At 40.1% G+C, this 20,588-nt stretch overlaps 1 protein-coding gene across 8 annotated transcripts in view; it reads left to right on the top strand.

The window, feature by feature from the left end:
• Positions 1-20,588, top strand: part of LOC124112381 (flocculation protein FLO11-like) — a 32,723-nt gene that overhangs the window by 214 nt on the left and 11,921 nt on the right. Inside the window, exons 1-4 of one of the 8 annotated variants that reach the window (XM_048383446.1) lie at positions 2,162-2,517; positions 18,188-18,232; positions 18,648-18,741; positions 18,879-19,997. The exons of 1 other annotated variant lie outside the window; for it this stretch is intronic. In XM_048383446.1, the coding sequence (XP_048239403.1) occupies positions 2,439-2,517; positions 18,188-18,232; positions 18,648-18,741; positions 18,879-19,593 (933 nt within the window). In that variant the 5' untranslated portion in view covers positions 2,162-2,438 and the 3' untranslated portion in view covers positions 19,594-19,997. Of the gene's footprint in view, positions 1-2,161; positions 2,518-13,657; positions 17,520-18,187; positions 18,233-18,647; positions 18,742-18,878; positions 19,998-20,588 lie in introns of those variants that run through there. 6 more of the 8 variants (XM_048383450.1, XM_046472472.2, XM_048383447.1 and 3 more) reach the window with 6 other exon arrangements.

Below are 20,588 nucleotides of genomic sequence, written 5' to 3'. Positions count from 1 at the left end.
ATCTTCCTTGTTATGTTGGAACTGCATCATGACTGTAATTTATATATTTTCATGCAGATTGTTCAGTACACTTAGGATTAATATGAAACCAGGGGAAAAAATAGTTTATAATCATTAATCATCCAAATGTGTTCATGTGAACATCAATCTCATTAAAATCAGATCTCAGTACAGTTGAAAGAGATTGATGTTCACATGAACACATTTGGATGATTAATGATTAATGTTTATAAACTAATTGTTTTTCCCTGGTTTTATATTAATCCTAAGTGTACTGAACAATCTTCATGAAAATATAAAAAATACAGTTTGTATTTTAAAATAGTGGGCAAACAGCTGACATTGATTAAATAAAGGTATTATACACAAAGTGGATGCTGCCAATACTGCAGCACATGCTCAGATGAGGGTGGTTGTATACGTCATTACGCTAACACCTGAGATCATATCTGAGGATGTTGTTTTGTCATTACGCTAACACCTGAGGTCATATTTGAGGATGTTGTATACGTCATCACGGGAACACCTGGTGTCATATTTGAGAATGTTGTATACGTCATTACGCTAGCACCTGAGGTCATAATTGAGGATGATGTTTTGTCATCACGCGGACACCTGGTGTCATATTTGAGAATGTTGTGTTGTCATCACGCGAACACCTTGTTTCATATTTGAGAATGTTGTATACGTCATCACGCGGACACCTAGTGTCATATTTGAGAATGTTGTTTTGTCAACACGCGGACACCGGGTGTCATATTTGAGGATGGTGTGTTGTCATCATGCGAACACCTGGTGTCATATTTGGGAATGTTGTGTTGTCATCACGTGAACACCTGGTGTCATATTTGAGAATGTTGTATATGTCATCACGCGGACACCTAGTGTCATATTTGAGAATGTTGTTTTGTCAACACGCGGAAACCTGGTGTCATATTTGAGGATGTTGTTTTGTCAACACGCGGAAACCTGGTGTCATATTTGAGAATGTTGTCTTGTCATCAAGCGGACACCTGTTGTCATATTTGAGAATGTTGTGTTGTTACGCGAACACCTGGTGTCATATTTGAGGATGTTGTTTTGTTATCAGCGGGCACCTGGTGTAATATTTGCGGATGTTGTTTTGTCAACACGCGGACACCTGGTGTCATATTTGAGAATGTTGTGTTGTTGTCACGCGAACACCTGGTGTCATATTTGAGGATGTTGTGTTGTTGTCACGCGAACACCTGGTGTCATATTTGCGGATGTTGTGTTGTTGTCACGCGAACCCCTGATGTCATATTTGAGGATGTTGTTTTGTCATCAGCGGGCACCTGGTGTAATATTTGAGGATGTTGTTTTGTCAACACGCGGACCCCTGGTGTCATATTTGAGGATGTTGTTTTGTCATCAGCGGGCACCTGGTGTAATATTTGAGAATGTTGTGTTGTTGTCACGCGAACCCCTGATGTCATATTTGAGAACAGTCACCTGTCAGAGACGAACACTTGTGACGCGGCCTTGTAACACAACAGTCACCTGTCAGAGACCAACATTTGTGACACGGCCTTGTAAGACAACAGTCACCTGTCAGAGACGAACTTTTGTGACACAGCCTTGTAACACAATAGTCACCTGTCAGAGACGAACATTTGTGACACGGCCTTGTAAGACAACAGTCACCTGTCAGAGACGAACATTTGTGACACGGCCTTGTAACACAGCAGTCACCTGTCAGAGACGAACATTTGTGACACGGCCTTGTAAGACAACAGTCACCTGTCAGAGACGAACATTTGAAGAACGGCCTTGTAACATAACAGTTACCTGTCAGAGACGAACATTTGAAGAACGGCCTTGTAACACAACAGTTACCTGTCAGAGAGGAACATTTGTGACACGGCCTTGTAAGACAACAGTTACCTCTCAGAGACGAACATTTGTGACACAGCCATGCAACACAACAGTTACCTGTCAGAGACGAACATTTGTGACACAGCCTTGCAACACAACAGTTACCTGTCAGAGACGAACATTTGTGACACGGCCTTGTAACACAACAGTCACCTGTCAGAGGCGAACATTTGTGACACGGCCTTGTAACACAACAGTTACCTGTCAGAGACGAACATTTGTGACACAGCCTTGTAACACAACATCCACCTGTCAGAGAGGAACATTTGTGACACGGCCTTGTAACACAACAGTCACCTGTCAGAGACCAACATTTGTGACACGGCCTTGTAACAGAACAGTCACCTGTCAGAGACGAACATTTGTGACACGGCCTTGTAACACAACAGTCACCTGTCAGAGACGAACATTTGTGACACGGCCTTGCGAGAATTGGGGCGGCACACAGGGCCTCTCATTACTGGACGTGTTCCTTGAACAGGATCAGTTATATACTGGTGCTGTGCTCGGGCCTGCCATTGATCTACGTGGTCTTAGCTTGGATGGTGTACATGAAAGGTGTCATGAACAAATTGATGCTCACATTGTGTGTTGGCCTTGTTTCGTCGAAGAATTCAGCAGGTAATTATTCATCCTCTTTCCATTAATTATCAGCATCTTCCTTGTTATGTTGGAACTGCATCATGACTGTAATTTATATATTTTCATGCAGATTGTTCAGTACACTTAGGATTAATATGAAACCAGGGGAAAAAATAGTTTATAATCATTAATCATCCAAATGTGTTCATGTGAACATCAATCTCATTAAAATCAGATCTCAGTACAGTTGAATGAGATTGATGTTCACATGAACACATTTGGATGATTAATGATTAATGTTTATAAACTAATTGTTTTTCCCTGGTTTTATATTAATCCTAAGTGTACTGAACAATCTTCATGAAAATATAAAAAATACAGTTTGTATTTTAAAATAGTGGGCAAACAGCTGACATTGATCAAATAAAGGTAGTATACACAAAGTAGATGCTGCCAATACTGCAGCACATGCTCAGATGAGGGTGGTTGTATACGTCATTACGCTAACACCTGAGATCATATCTGAGGATGTTGTTTTGTCATTACGCTAACACCTGAGGTCATATTTGAGGATGTTGTATACGTCATCACGGGAACACCTGGTGTCATATTTGAGAATGTTGTATACGTCATTACGCTAGCACCTGAGGTCATAATTGAGGATGATGTTTTGTCATCACGCGGACACCTGGTGTCATATTTGAGAATGTTGTGTTGTCATCACGCGAACACCTTGTTTCATATTTGAGAATGTTGTATACGTCATCACGCGGACACCTAGTGTCATATTTGAGAATGTTGTTTTGTCAACACGCGGACACCGGGTGTCATATTTGAGGATGGTGTGTTGTCATCATGCGAACACCTGGTGTCATATTTGGGAATGTTGTGTTGTCATCACGTGAACACAGGTGTCATATTTGAGAATGTTGTATATGTCATCACGCGGACACCTAGTGTCATATTTGAGAATGTTGTTTTGTCAACACGCGGAAACCTGGTGTCATATTTGAGGATGTTGTTTTGTCAACACGCGGAAACCTGGTGTCATATTTGAGAATGTTGTCTTGTCATCAAGCGGACACCTGTTGTCATATTTGAGAATGTTGTGTTGTTACGCGAACACCTGGTGTCATATTTGAGGATGTTGTTTTGTTATCAGCGGGCACCTGGTGTCATATTTGCGGATGTTGTTTTGTCAACACGCGGAAACCTGGTGTCATATTTGAGAATGTTGTGTTGTTGTCACGCGAACACCTGGTGTCATATTTGAGGATGTTGTGTTGTTGTCACGCGAACACCTGGTGTCATATTTGAGGATGTTGTTTTGTCAACACGCGGAAACCTGGTGTCATATTTGAGGATGTTGTTTTGTCATCAGCGGGCACCTGGTGTAATATTTGAGGATGTTGTTTTGTCAACACGCGGACACATGGTGTCATATTTGAGAATGTAATGTTGTTATCAGCGGGCACCTGGTGTAATATTTGCGGATGTTGTTTTGTCAACACGCGGACCCCTGGTGTCATATTTGAGGATGTTGTGTTGTTGTCACGCGAACACCTGGTGTCATATTTGAGGATGTTGTTTTGTTATCAGCGGGCACCTGGTGTAATATTTGCGGATGTTGTGTTGTTGTCACGCAAACACCTGGTGTCATATTTGAGGATGTTGTTTTGTCAACACGCGGAAACCTGGTGTCATATTTGAGGATGTTGTTTTGTCAACACGCGGAAACCTGGTGTCATATTTGAGAATGTTGTGTTGTTGTCACGCGAACACCTGGTGTCATATTTGAGGATGTTGTTTTGTTATCAGCGGGCACCTGGTGTAATATTTGCGGATGTTGTGTTGTTGTGTCGCGAACCCCTGATGTCATATTTGAGGATGTTGTTTTGTCATCAGCGGGCACCTGGTGTAATATTTGCGGATGTTGTTTTGTCAACACGCGGACCCCTGGTGTCATATTTGAGGATGTTGTTTTGTCATCAGCGGGCACCTGGTGTAATATTTGAGAATGTTGTGTTGTTGTCACGCGAACCCCTGATGTCATATTTGAGAACAGTCACCTGTCAGAGACGAACATTTGTGACACGGCCTTGCAACACAACAGTCACCTGTCAGAGACGAACATTTGTGACACGGCCTTGTAAGACAACAGTTACCTGTCAGAGACGAACATTTGTGACACGGCCTTGTAAGACAACAGTTACCTGTCAGAGACGAACATTTGTGACACGGCCTTGTAACACAACAGTCACCTGTCAGAGACGAACATTTGTGACACGGCCTTGTAACACAACAGCTCCTTGTCAGAGAGGAACATTTGTGACACGGCCTTGTAACACAACAGTCACCTGTCAGAGACGAACATTTGTGACACGGCCTTGTAACACAAGAGCTCCTTGTCAGAGAGGAACATTTGTGACACGGCCTTGTAACACAACAGCTCCTTGTCAGAGAGGAACATTTGTGACACGGCCTTGTAACACAACAGTCACCTGTCAGAGACGAACATTTGTGACACGGCCTTGTAACACAACAGCTCCTTGTCAGAGAGGAACATTTGTGACACGGCCTTGTAACACAACAGCTCCTTGTCAGAGAGGAACATTTGTGACACGGCCTTGTAACACAACAGTTACCTGTCAGAGACGAACATTTGTGACACGGCCTTGTAACACAACAGTCACCTGTCAGAGAGGAACATTTGTGACACAGCCTTGTAACACAACAGTTACCTGTCAGAGACGAACATTTGTGACACAGCCTTGTAACACAACAGTCACCTGTCAGAGACGAACATTTGTGACACAGCCTTGTAACACAACAGTTACCTGTCAGAGACGAACATTTGTGACACGGGCTTGTAAGACAACAGTCACCTGTCAGAGACGAACATTTGTGACACAGCCTTGTAACACAACAGTTACCTGTCAGAGACGAACATTTGTGACACGGGCTTGTAAGACAACAGTTACCTGTCAGAGACGAACATTTGTGACACGGCCTTGTAACACAACAGTCACCTGTCAGAGACGAACATTTGTGACACAGCCTTGTAACACAACAGTTACCTGTCAGAGACGAACATTTGTGACACGGGCTTGTAAGACAACAGTTACCTGTCAGAGACGAACATTTGTGACACGGCCTTGTAACACAACAGTCACCTGTCAGAGACGAACATTTGTGACACGGCCTTGTAACACAACAGCTCCTTGTCAGAGAGGAACATTTGTGACACGGCCTTGTAACACAACAGCTCCTTGTCAGAGAGGAACATTTGTGACACGGCCTTGTAACACAACAGCTCCTTGTCAGAGAGGAACATTTGTGACACGGCCTTGTAACACAACAGTCACCTGTCAGAGACGAACATTTGTGACACGGCCTTGTAACACAACAGCTCCTTGTCAGAGAGGAACATTTGTGACACGGCCTTGTAACACAACAGTCACCTGTCAGAGACGAACATTTGTGACACGGCCTTGTAACACAACAGCTCCTTGTCAGAGAGGAACATTTGTGACACGGCCTTGTAACACAACAGCTCCTTGTCAGAGAGGAACATTTGTGACACGGCCTTGTAACACAACAGTTACCTGTCAGAGACGAACATTTGTGACACGGCCTTGTAACACAACAGTCACCTGTCAGAGAGGAACATTTGTGACACAGCCTTGTAACACAACAGTTACCTGTCAGAGACGAACATTTGTGACACAGCCTTGTAACACAACAGTCACCTGTCAGAGACGAACATTTGTGACACAGCCTTGTAACACAACAGTTACCTGTCAGAGACGAACATTTGTGACACGGGCTTGTAAGACAACAGTTACCTGTCAGAGACGAACATTTGTGACACGGCCTTGTAACACAACAGCTCCTTGTCAGAGAGGAACATTTGTGACACGGCCTTGTAACACAACAGTCACCTGTCAGAGACGAACATTTGTGACACAGCCTTGTAACACAACAGTTACCTGTCAGAGGCGAACATTTGTGACACGGGCTTGTAAGACAACAGTTACCTGTCAGAGACGAACATTTGTGACACGGCCTTGTAACACAACAGTCACCTGTCAGAGACGAACATTTGTGACACGGCCTTGCGAGAATTGGGGCGGCACACAGGGCCTCTCATTACTGGACGTGTTCCTTGAACAGGATCAGTTATATACTGGTGCTGTGCTCGGGCCTGCCATTGATCTACGTGGTCTTAGCTTGGATGGTGTACATGGAAGGTGTCATGAACACCTGGTGTCATATTGAGAATGTTGTGTTGTCATCACGCGAACACCTTGTTTCATATTTGAGAATGTTGTATACGTCATCACGCGGACACCTAGTGTCATATTTGAGAATGTTGTTTTGTCAACACGCGGACCCCTGGTGTCATATTTGAGGATGTTGTTTTGTCAACACGCGGACACCTGGTGTCATATTTGAGAAAGTTGTGTTGTTGTCACGCGAACACCTGGTGTCATATTTCAGAATGTTGTATACGTCATCACACGGACACCTGGTGTCATATTTGAGGATGTTGTTTTGTCATCTAGCTGACACCTGATGTCATATTTGAGAATCTTATGTCATATTTGAGAATGTTGTATACGTCATCACACGGACACCTAGTGTCATATTTGAGGATGTTGTTTTGTCATCTAGCTGACACCTGATGTCATATTTGAGAATCTTATGTCATATTTGAGGGTGCTTTTATAAGGCATCATGCAAACACCTGGTGTTATGTTTGAGGGTGCTTGTATAAGGCATCATGCAAACACCTGTTGTTATGTTTGAGGGTGCTTGTATAAGGCATCACGCAAACACCTGTTGTTATGTTTGAGGGTGCTTGTATAAGGCATCATGCAAACACCTGTTGTTATGTTTGAGGGTGCTTGTATAAGGCATCACGCAAACACCTGGTGTTATGTTTGAGGGTGCTTGTATAAGGCATCATGCAAACACCTGGTGTTATGTTTGAGGGTGCTTTTATAAGGCTTCACGCAAACACCTGGTGTTATGTTTGAGGGTTCTGGTATAAGGTATCACGCGAACACCTGGTGTTATATTTGAGGGTGCTTGTATAAGGCATCATGCAAACACCTGGTGTTATGTTCGAGGGTGCTTTTATAAGGCATCATGCAAACACCTGTTGTTATGTTTGAGGGTGCTTGTATAAGGCATCACGCAAACACCTGTTGTTATGTTTGAGGGTGCTTGTATAAGGCATCATGCAAACACCTGGTGTTATATTTGAGGGTGCTTGTATAAGGTAACATGCAAACACCTGGTGTTATGTTTGAGGGTGCTTTTATAAGGCATCATGCAAACACCTGGTGTTATGTTTGAGGGTTCTTGTATAAGGTATCACGCGAACACCTGGTGTTATATTTGAGGGTGCTTGTATAAGGCATCATGCAAACACCTGTTGTTATGTTTGAGGGTGCTTGTATAAGGCATCACGCAAACACCTGTTGTTATGTTTGAGGGTGCTTGTATAAGGCATCATGCAAACACCTGGTGTTATGTTTGAGGGTGCTTGTATAAGGCATCATGCAAACACCTGGTGTTATGTTTGAGGGTGCTTTTATAAGGCATCATGCAAACACCTGGTGTTATGTTTGAGGGTTCTTGTATAAGGTATCACGCGAACACCTGGTGTTATATTTGAGGGTTCTTGTATAAGGTATCACGCGAACACCTGGTGTTATATTTGAGGGTGCTTGTATAAGGCATCATGCAAACACCTGGTGTTATGTTTGAGGGTACTTGTATAAGGCATCATGCAAACACCTGGTGTTATGTTTGAGGGTGCTTTTATAAGGCATCACGCAAACACCTGGTGTTATGTTTGAGGGTGCTTTTATAAGGCATCACGCAAACACCTGGTGTTATGTTTGAGGGTGCTTGTATAAGGCATCATGCAATCACCTGGTGTTATGTTTGAGGGTTCTTTTATAAGGCATCATGCAAACACCTGGTGTTATGTTTGAGGGTGCTTGTATAAGGCATCACGCAAACACCTGGTGTTATGTTTGAGGGTGCTTGTATAAGGCATCATGCAAACACCTGGTGTTATGTTTGAGGGTGCTTGTATAAGGCATCATGCAATCAGCTGGTGTTATGTTTGAGGGTGCTTGTATAAGGCATCACGCAAACACCTGGTGTTATGTTTGAGGGTGCTTGTATAAGGCATCATGCAAACACCTGGTGTTATGTTTGAGGGTGCTTGTATGAGGCATCATGCAAACACCTGGTGTTATGTTTGAGGGTGCTTGTATAAGGCATCATGCAAACACCTGGTGTTATGTTTGAGGGTGCATGTATAAGGCATCATGCAAACACCTGGTGTTATGTTTGAGGGTGCTTGTATAAGGCATCACGCAAACACCTGGTGTTATGTTTGAGGATTCTTGTATAAGGCATCATGCAAACACCTGGTGTCATATTTGAGGATGGCTGTAAACGTGTAACCTTTAGAGAAAGTGTCTCTTTGTCTTTACATGTTTCGATATATCAATGCTATGGTATTTTGCTTTCGTATTTTCATCACATTTACTACATATTGTGATCAAATTACCTACATAACATTACCATGGATGGATGGTTTCATCATAGAGTTTTTATTTTATCAAAGCACGCGTCGATTACAGAAAAAGACGCAGATAAATACTGGGGCTGTGTTCTACATGGTTCTACTATGGTACTGATGTGGCCAAAGGCTGGGGCATGTAACAAATTCATACATTTTCTTAGTTTCATAGCATGATAAATGAAAATTGATACATTACTCATAGTTTCTGTACAATCACAAGTCATTAATTTACAAAATTTGTTACCGTTTGGGTTGTGGTAGAAATAGTTATTTAGATATGTTGCTCTTACATCATTAGACACTGGACATGCACATAAAAAGTGATATTCATCTTCAATACAATCAACTTTACGAATCCTACAAAGCCTATGTTCTATGGCATATCTTCATATCTGCCTGCTTCAATAAATAAATCATGTTAGCCACAACGAAATCGAGAAAGAGCTGCTCTAAACTTATGTCAATTTACACTTACTAGATATGGTTCTAGTATGATAGTAGTCCTAAATGTAGTGTATTAATTTGCTTTTCTAGTACTGGACAAAGAACCTAGCCATTTTTGGATGAACATATATTTTAAGATCTGCGTCAAACGGGTGAAGAAATGCTGTGGCATATCTACATGTTGCTGTTACCAAATATAACTATTTCCCCATTCGTATAACATGTTTTTAACTTTTGACCCCTTTAATCAAGACACAATAAATACGGAAGCCCAATCTACCAGACGATTACTGATGGGAGTACTTCTACCACGCTACATTACCTAGTGCCGTGAGTCGCCAATCAAGATATGTGGTAATGCGGACTTAAGTAGGTATGTTAACCTCTCGATACCCGGGGTTCCAATATGTTTGGTATCACAATAAATATATGCCACAGAACCATTTCCATAATCATCAGAAATATATGCTGAAAGCAGAGTCCATTGTACGATTCCAACTGTATCCCAAGAATGTGTTCACGAATCACCATCAGATACCAGGTGTTCCATGATGATGAGCTTCCCTGCTGCCCCCGGTGACACACGTCCCAGACACGTGTAGATGCATGACCTTAAAGTCGAGGAGATGTCTTTACGAATATTATATAATTTCAACACACATTTATCATTATTGTACTTTGTATGAAACAGTTACTTTTATCCGTCAGTAAATGGATCAAATGGATTTGTAAGCCTGTGTATAATGTTTCATTTTCGATACGAAAAATAAGTTATTATAAATGACGTGAATTTTGTTTTCACAATGACGTCAAATAAGACAGATATTATACACAAGCACACAGAAAGGGGATATAACTCCGTAATGCTTCAAACTCATCCATTGGATCATGAAAAAATATTTTCGAAAATTATTTTGTTCACGAGTAACCAAACTGTACCACCACAGACACTGAAATGGAAACCGTACACTGTTTGTTAGCATGACGACGTTGGAGTAAGACGACATAAGTACGTTGCTTACAATATATCTCATCTAATGTCCGTTAATAGTATGAAAAATCTCGATTTGTAAAACGGAATTTGACAATGTTCAGACACAACATAAAATGACTATTTTTAATGTGTTGATAATGTCTTGAAAAGGTTACACAGTAGATCATATTGTCCATCATATTTGGACAAGACACGCACATGTCAGCCATCAATATTACATTAATATAATACTCAAAAGAATATTCAAAACAAATAAATATTTTGTAAAATTGGACATATATTAGTTCATTATCATGCGGTTGTATCTTGTCCTTTCGACTCAAAATAATACTATGAAAAAGCTCATTTTGTGTAAAATTATTAGAATAATCGTATAATATTCGAGCTTCGGGATACATGTAACAGTTTTTGTTTATCTTTAATAAGTCTTACTAATAAAGCAAACAATTATATATCCTTGGATCACAATATTTATAATAGGATGAAATGGGTTATATTATACAAAACGAGAGAAGTAATTCGTAAATGATTTGTGACTGACGCGTAAATGGTGAATCGTTCGAAATCAATGTTCTGTTATTCAGACGGCCAAAAACCTGCAAACACAAGACACGTTGATATTTCAACAAAAATTAATTTCATAAAAAAATAACTGATATGCACATTGGTTAAGTTTAATTCTTAGTGGTTAACATCTGTTATATTTTCTAGGAACATCGTGGCCTATAAATTGAAATTTGTTTTATCATACAATTAACGTGCATTGTTATGATATTATATTCAATGTCAATTCAATAGCATAGCTGTTACCGGAAATATTCAAAAACTTTTCTATTGTTCGGCATTATCCACACTAAAAAAAATCAAAAATTTAGATTCATTCAGTAGTGTTATTCCAAGGTCATGATTTCTAAAAAAATATTAAACATTCATGGCAAATATACCCCAATGCCAAGCCTGTTGCTGTGTGAATTGGAATATTTTCAACAGCACGCACTGTCACTGTATAGATCCACACTGGACTTCATGTGAGAGTCCCAAGATGGTCTAAAAGCACCATGTTGTTGACAAGATTAGTATTCCTATTTCAGCAAATGTCCAGTGTACATGGTGTATTCTGATGGTCACAGACATCATTTCCAGAACCAGTGCTTAAGATATATAGCCTGTGTATAGAACTTTAATGTGTTTACAACTGAATATACAACACGAGTTGTTTTTTCATGGGCAATGTATTGCTTGACCACAAAATACTCAAAAGAAATCTGAAGATCTGTCACAGCCCATGTTGCTCTTGAGGTGCAGTTTTGCTTGACGTCAATGGTAATTCTGGCGATATAGATACATCTACTCGTGAGTAAGAATAGGAAATCTTTCTTCCCTCAAACTTGGAAATCTGGTCCAAGGGCAAAGGATATATATCACTTATGACGATATACTTCTAAAATACCAACAGTTCCTTACAATGCTTACATCAAATATAATTGATAAATTAAGCATGTAGATTTTACCTTTAACTGAAATTGCTTAACAAGTGCCAAATGGGGTTTAAATTATCAAGTTTATTCATATCAAACAGAATATAGAATACATTTAAGTAGGGTCACTTTTCAGAGCTCTTAAAAACAATCATTGCAATAATTTAATTGTCATTATTTACAATTTTGATTAAAAGAATTTGTGTGTGTGGATAAAACCTGATTTTTGTATTAACACAGACACCCCCATAAAAGTCTTTGTGCAGCATAATTTCTTAGAGAGATGACAAATCACGACAATTTACATTGCCAACATGGCTATAATAAGCCCATTTAAGAATATATTTTGTGTCACCTCCCCTGGACATGATTCTGCGACGTTCCTTATCAGAGCTGAACACTACAATGTATTGGAAAAGGCCCAGGACAGAAGTAATGGAAATTTGACATAACATTGTATGATGCATAAACGGTGAGCATAAGTTAGTTAACAATTACAAATTCATTCCTTCTCTCATTTTGACAATAGAAAACAAATTAAATCAAGCGCCATCATCAATGTACATGTGATGATTCACCGAGCAGTACTGACTCATCAACATTGGTAATTGTACCAGTCTATCAGAGAAGTGGGCGAAAAGTGAAAACATACCTCGATTTATGACTGGGTATGATGAGCCGGGTTCTGTCCGACGTCACACTTCTAGCCATTGCCGTGAAACGTTCTTTGTCACCGGAAGTACTAAAACAACGTAAGGTCTCGCGTAGTCCCGTGACCTAATTCAATTTAATTCTTACGGGCCCTATAATCTTGAAAGCGACATTAAACCCTATTTCACCTCATCTCTCAACCTCACACAGTTCTCCAACTTCTAAATGCCTCTCAAAGATGTTATGTACATCAATATTGAAATGACATATGACACCACTACCGCTGACTTTTACAAAATGACAGCACTACGCGGAATTTTCAGAGGAGGACTTTCGTTGATTCAGTGATCTTATACACATAAATGTGTCCTGTCTGTAATCAGAACCAAACTAACAATCTGTGCATTGTTATTTATTTCTATGTTTTCCATTGTAACCAGGAGAATGAATTAGTCAGAAAATATAAATTGCTGTCATTGTGCGTGATTTTGCGTTAGTCGTGGTGTCATGATGGACGAAAATTTTGACAATAGTCAAATTCTGTTAAATATGCCAAATCATTGTAATATATCTAGTATTAATTCCCTAATTCCTTACACGCATATTCCCTAAAAATGAGCCAATATATGATTAAGCAGATGGATCTCTCAAACTAGGAGAAATTAACTGCTGCACAGTGTAAAATCTGAATTTTGTTTTGTTTTCATTTCAAACAACAAACGAAAACCACCCTTAATACCCCCTTCACGTACACGGATTTTTCTTACGAGTCCTTACAAATCGCCAACTCGTAGTCAATAGCAAGCATCCGTAAATAACTCGCTGGTATCCGTAAATCACTCTACTCGCAACAACTCGCAGACACTCTTCGTGGAAGGAGAGACATGTAAAAAATCATCGTATTGTCCACGGATTGATATTTTTCGTAAATAACTAGTAACAGTCCGTAAGTATCGTAAACCGCTAGCAAAAACACGTAACTATCCGTAAACTGCTCGCAAGAATCCGTAAATGACTCGTAACAAATTTTTTTACGATTTGTTACGATAAGTTTACGATTTGTTTACGGATTATTAACGGATTATTACGAGTGCTTATGTGTTGTTTACGATTTCATTCGGGTCGTGTTACGATGGCTTTACATATTGTTACGAGTTATTACGAACTATTTACGTGTAGTTACAAGTTCTTTACGAATAGATACATATACTTTACGTAGTCTTACATATTGTTTACGATTTGGGAAAAAGTATAAAAGCTGCAAAATCGAACACTTCATTTTCAGTTGTTTTTAAGAAGTCATAGAAGTCACATTTCTGCATATCTACTCTACAATATCTACAAGCATGGCTCCAATGAAGAAGGCAGTCAACAAGAAGAATCCTGTTCTTCGAAAATCTCCGTGGAAGAAGAGGACCGGCTCGCTCTCCTGAACCACCACCGCAGCTAGACCCTGTTGATGTAGAAGACACTGAAGACACTGAAATTGTCTCTCTGTATGTCAGTTATCGAATAATGATACATGGAGATTTGCAGGATTTATATATTTTTTGACAAAAAATCGTAAGGACTCGTAAATACTCGTAACTAACTCGTAATTATTCGTAACAACACGTAAACAGGTCGTAACTAACACGTAAAAGCTTCGATGAATAGTAACATTCCGTAATATACTCGTAACAATCCGTAAAAAGCCCGTAAAATGCCGTAAGATGTTCGTAGTTATCCGTGACAACTCGTAACAAATAACGGAATTTTGCCGTAAATACATTGTAATAACTCGTAATAATCCCTAATAAACCGTAAATAGCTCGTAATAACTAGTAACAACTCCTAAATCAGTCCTAAAAGTGGCCAAATCATAAGGATCCGTGAAATTGTGCGATCAGTAAGGATTCATAAGAAAAATCCGTGTTTGTGAAGGGGGCATAAAATACATGATCCGATGTTTAGGCTGAGTGTTTAGAGCACCAGTAACGACCTCGTTGATAAAAATGGTCCTGACAACATTATTACAATAAATGCAACTTGATTCAAATGTATTTACAACCAATATAACAAGTAAACCCACTCAAACTGACATAGCCAGAAACATCTGTAACCATCTGTGGTTGTAAATTAAGTATGTTGGTCTGTGGTTGTAAATTAAGTATGTTGGTCAAGTTGCTTAAACTGGTATAAACCATACAACATAACTTAATATCAAAATAATATTAACATACAGCACATAAACAAAATCTTAATGGAAGTGACTGCTAAATTTCAAGAGAAATGTCTTTTTATACCGTAACTTTACCTTATACTGAAATGTACACAACACTTATAATTACCAACCATGGACTGAACCCCATGGGCTCACGAGCAGGTATTGACTGGTCACCCACTGCCAGTACATGAAAGCTACAGTATGATAAATACACCAGTTAATACAATAATCAACTGTACAGACAGAACTGCCAAACGTTACTTGCCACCAACAGTTATTCTGTTCACAACTACACACTTGAAATGTTCAAAGTAATGTTAGTACTAAATTGCATTGAGAATTAGACTACCATTACATAGTGTGAACTACTACAAACATTTTTATGAATATTTTATACTCTTTTCATAATGTTTTCTAAAACAAAGTAAACTAACCTGAACCGTTGTTTTCACACATTTCAAACATAGCAAAGTTGTTCCCTCTCCTGATGTCACTATCATGGGCATTAAATATGTACATAAGTTTTGTAATGATGCTATATACCAAAAAAAAAACTGTTAGAAAACCTTTAATGGTAGTTATTCATAAAATATACTTAAATACATAATATATCAAAATATAATATCATTGCACTGTTCTAAATCACCTAAATATTAAACCATAAATACTCTGTCACGTAATCCAAAACATTCAATAACTATCTCTAGTGAAATAATGTTAATCTAATGGAATTTAAGCTATGATTTAATTTAGGTGTCTAAGTATCAATGTAAACAAACATTAATCCCCACTATCCAACTATATAAACATAACCCTAAAATAACATTGTTTCCACCACTTAATTACCTCTGTATTCTAGACAGCACCCTAATTACCTAAAGCTCATCATCTAAAACAATAGATATCACCAGCCAACTAGTAAGTGTCAAAGGATACACATCTTAAGGTTCCAAATAGTTCCAAACCTTATTAAAAAATTAATATAAATGTTAATCGCTAATATGGTTGGTCAACACAACCTAACTTTGTTGGGATTGGTCAACTTACCAAAACCCATGGTATACCAGTTAGTATAAATATTGTTCTGGAAGTAGTGTCTACAGACTTGATGTCGCCTTCCTAGGAACATGCTCGGTCCCTGGGAAGTCTATGTATGCTCACCATTGTTGTATATATTTGTTAGCTACTTATATATATGATGTTCATGTAAACAAATCTGTGTATATTGTACTAGTCGTCTCTTGTTCTACCTGGCTACGTTACCACTTTTAGTCAGAAAATGATATCACCAACCAATTGATCATGCATGTAGCATGTTTACAGCTTGAAAAGCATGTGCATTACTAATGTAGCACATCAGACAAAATGGTCTATCGTTTCAGCAGCTTCAATAATAAGGACTCTCTATACGCCGGTACTACTAACGGTTATCAAGGGCGTGGCAGAGACTGTGAGAGAGGCTATGAGCAGTTTCAGGCGTGACCAAGTGTGACTAGAGCTCGTCACAGTGTGCTGGCCTTCTGAGCGATGAGTTGACTATTAGCTGTTGGCCGTTGGCTTGTGTTCTTATGCCGTTTGTCCTGGACTGCAGTGTCGGTCGCATCCTGTTCAAATGTTCAGTGCCCTTCTCTGCCTTCAGTGACTTCAGTGACGGTGCTGTTTATATAGGGGTTTCTTAGCTCATTAGCTGTGACCCTCAAATCTTTAGGGTGTCAAAACAAGTTCGTGGTACAATAAACTGGAAACTCTTGGTCAGCAACTGTCCGATCTATGACCATCACCTGGTCATCAAATACAAGAACGCATGGAGCGTGTCTCCTTTCCTATAACAATGGGTCAGTAACTGTTTCTTCTGATGATCACAATAAGCCCACCTGTCTACACAGCCTCTGGCCACACTGGATAGTGTTACACTCAACAAATCAAAATGGTCTACATCTCCGTTGAAAGCCAAGTGTTAAATTGTTAATATGATATATGATGTTACTTTGTGCCATCCACATATCATTCATATCCTACCTCATTTATACTGAGCTATTTGCGATGCACATATTCTGCTGTGTATAATCCTTAATGGTAAGGGTGGGTTGTGGCAGAACCACACTCGCCTATACTACTGTTGTGCATAATCCTTAAGGCAGGACGTCTACGCTGTGCTACTACTCCAACCAGTCAGACGTGTGGCACTGTCTGGAGTGTTCACGAGGTTCCATGATTGGATTACAGTCCTTGACATACGTCAGTAACATCAACCACCCCAGATGCCATCATCTGTGGTACTGCACCACTCCATGCTTCATCCAAGACTACAACGTCTCACAATACAACATCAGTAAAGTCAGCAGTCAGTCACGACATACGTCCATGTGCTCAGACCATCGTCATAGAACAGATTGCACGACTGAGCTGGGTTACGCCTGCCCCATGAGGCGCTCCTGTTCTCCACCTGTTCCTGTCTCAGATGATGTCACAGTGTAGTTGCCTATTCAGTTAATGTTGTACAATTCCAAAGCTTCTGACATCTGATCGAAAACGAACCAGGCATACCATGTCGTGTGATAATCTAGAGCTGTTTGAAGCTCACCAAGAAAGGCTTGTACTGACTTGTCACAGCGACACAATTTGCTCAACTGACTCCAGAAGTTGTGGATACGAAACAGGGTATGTGTGTGGATATATGAAAGGGTCCAGGATACTTATTACAGGGGTAGTCATGTTTTGGCAGACAACATATACACAGCTAAAAAACATACCATTACATCAGTTACATAAAATTCAAATTAGACAGCTCACAGTACAGTTTACAACAAGGTGAGACTGACTCAATACATACATAAATATTTTTTATACTTAATGATCTGCTTTGAAATTCCCCACCTGACTTAACGATGATTTACATTTGATTTAACATGCTTAAGGTTGAATGTACTTAGATAAAAAACATTAAAAACATATGGCATGTAAAACTGTACACCCTTATGAACCTATGAGGGATTATAGAAACAGTCTTGCTGGTGCAAAAGGTTAATGTGAAGTTCCCATTTGAATTAGGAAAGAGGGCAAGAGTTTGAATGACCCAATCAGCATTGGTTGAATCAGGACACATAATAATGTGGTTTCTCCATGAATAGGTAGAACAAATATTAATACAATTATTAATACTATTAAATGGCTTAAAACTAATATGTACATGACTGTGATATAATAAATGCATCTGACACAGATATACCTCCATGACATCATACAAAATGTTTCACTATTACATAATTCCTTCTATGCGAGACCTAGAACTTATCAATCAACCCTCGTAATATTCTTGTATATTTTAGATCCGACGACAAGAGCGATACAGCAGCATTTTCCGCTGACATCGGGTGGGTGCTACATCCTTGTGTTTGTTCGTCTGTTTATTTGTCAGTCTGTTTACTTGTGTGTTTGTTTAACGTCGCACTCAGCAATGGTCCAGCTATATGGCGGCAATGTCCCAGCTGTTACCCATCCTTCTGTACAGAACACAGAAAAAGGTTATGGACAAACCATCATTTTTAGGAGCAATCCTGAAACCTGTTGCCGTCCAATGCCAAGCGTGTACAGAACTGCAGGAGATACCTTGATATTTTGAGTAATTTCCACTTGTTTCGAGACGATTCAGGCAGGAGTCATTTTGATGGTGATGTTTCCGGTTACACTAGAATTGACTACTTATTATCAAATGAAATGTTGCTATGGTAACTACCAGGTCATATATGCATGCTTATAGTTTATAGGAAAAGGAACATCGTGTTTCAGGCAATGAAACATCACCTTTGGTTCCTGTTGTTGCCGGCGTTGTTGGATTAATGTCAGTGATGGCAGCAGTGACGACGCTCTGTTGTTGTGAGAGGTAACTCACAGACTTATACCTCACGTTACATATAAAGTCGATCGTCGTCAACGCATGTCCCATTAATTGAGTAAATGTGTGATGCAAAATGCTGTTAATCGTATGCTTAATAATCAGGGGATTAATATGATTTATAGGAAAAAACGTTCAGTGGAAAGTAATGACACAACACCGAACCAAACTGATGAAGAAACACGTGATCCTGAGGGCGTGGCTACGTCTCCAACACGTGAACCTGAAGGCGTGACAACAACACCACCACGTGAACCTGAAGGCCTTGCTACAACTTCAACACGTTACCCCGAAGGCGTGACAACAACACCATCACGTGACCCTGAAGGCCTTGCTACAACTTCAACACGTGACCCTGAAGGCGTGGCTACGTCTCCAACACGTGACCCTGAAGGCGTGGCTACGTCTCCAACACGTGACCCCGAAGGCGTGGCTACATCTCTGTCAGCTGCCAGTGATGCAGAGGAAGGTCATCCATGGAAGAGCTCTTGCACTGACGTCACCGTCTATGTTGGGAACGGTTCACCAGGAGTCGGAGACTATGACCGTGTGACATTTACTCGAGTCCTTCAGACCACAACAACACAAGCAGGAAACGTGAAGAAGTCATCACATGCCTACAGTCACATAACTATGTGTGACCGCAATAGCCACGGCAAGTTGAAGTTTCAAGAGTGTCAAGATTATGACCACGTAAAGTTCACTACTGCCTCATCCTCTAGTGCCGCAGCTGACGACCAGACGCACGTCTATGTTGTTTCTGAACCCTTGGTCGGACACAGGCTTGCCAAGGAGGTCGCCGAAGAAGATGGAACTGAAATCCACGAATCAACCCTTTAAGGACAACTAAATCATTTTTCTCAAATGGTAGCTCATTTGATCACGTGTATTTCATTGAAGTATTTGTTGACAGTTTCATTCATCCTCGACTATCCAGGGTATGTTATCTCCATTCCATTTCGATAAATACCCTGATCCTGAAAGTGAAGGCTTGACGTCTGTAGCTCTGTATATCGAGATAATGTATATGCATAATGTAGCTCTGTATATCGACCCGACAGAGCTACGTGAGATAATGTGTATGCATAATGTAGCTCTGTATATCAACCCGACAGAGCTACGTGAGATAATGTGTATGCATAATGTAGCTCTGTATAACGCCCCAAGGGGCATGTGTGTTAGATAGGGTATAATGCCCAATCTATGAATCGCATGTAAGTCTAATAAATCAATGAAACACACTTCGCAGAGTATCAGTATCGATTGTTATATGACAGTGTATCTTATTGTTGAACAATAATTGTAACTGTGTTACAGTGTTTCTGATAAAATTCGGGGCTGTGGGGTAGCCTAGTGGTTAAAGCGTTCGCTCGTCACGCCGAAGACCCGGGTTCGATTCCCCACATGGGTACAATATATGAAGCCCATTTCTGGTGTGCCCCTCTGTGATATTGCTGGAATATTCCTAAAGCGGGCGTAAAACTACACGCACTCACTTCTATTGATATTCGGTAGACGCTCAATGCATTGGTTTTTTTCATGTGACTAGTCCTCAAACTCCCGGTATACCGTGGACTCATGCCGAGTATTTTGTAATGTTCACTGTGTAGAAATTTTCAGTAACTAGTTAGACTATACATATAGTGGGACAAGGGCGTGTTTAGGTATATCTCACACATTTCATCGCTTAGGGACCAGCTTTAGTGTGAGAATCGCTCATCATCCCTGATTCCCTGCCCAGCCATTCACGGAAGCTTGACACTGTCGCCGCTGGGTGTATATATATTATTATATTTGATGCTGATCTCTGCCATTGAAAATTGTACTACAACTCT

Source organism: Haliotis rufescens, unplaced genomic scaffold (assembly GCF_023055435.1).
Source record: "Haliotis rufescens isolate VD_foot unplaced genomic scaffold, xgHalRufe1.0.p SCAF_48, whole genome shotgun sequence".
Taxonomy (NCBI): domain Eukaryota; kingdom Metazoa; phylum Mollusca; class Gastropoda; order Lepetellida; family Haliotidae; genus Haliotis; species Haliotis rufescens.
This window is presented reverse-complemented; position numbering and strand designations above follow the sequence as displayed.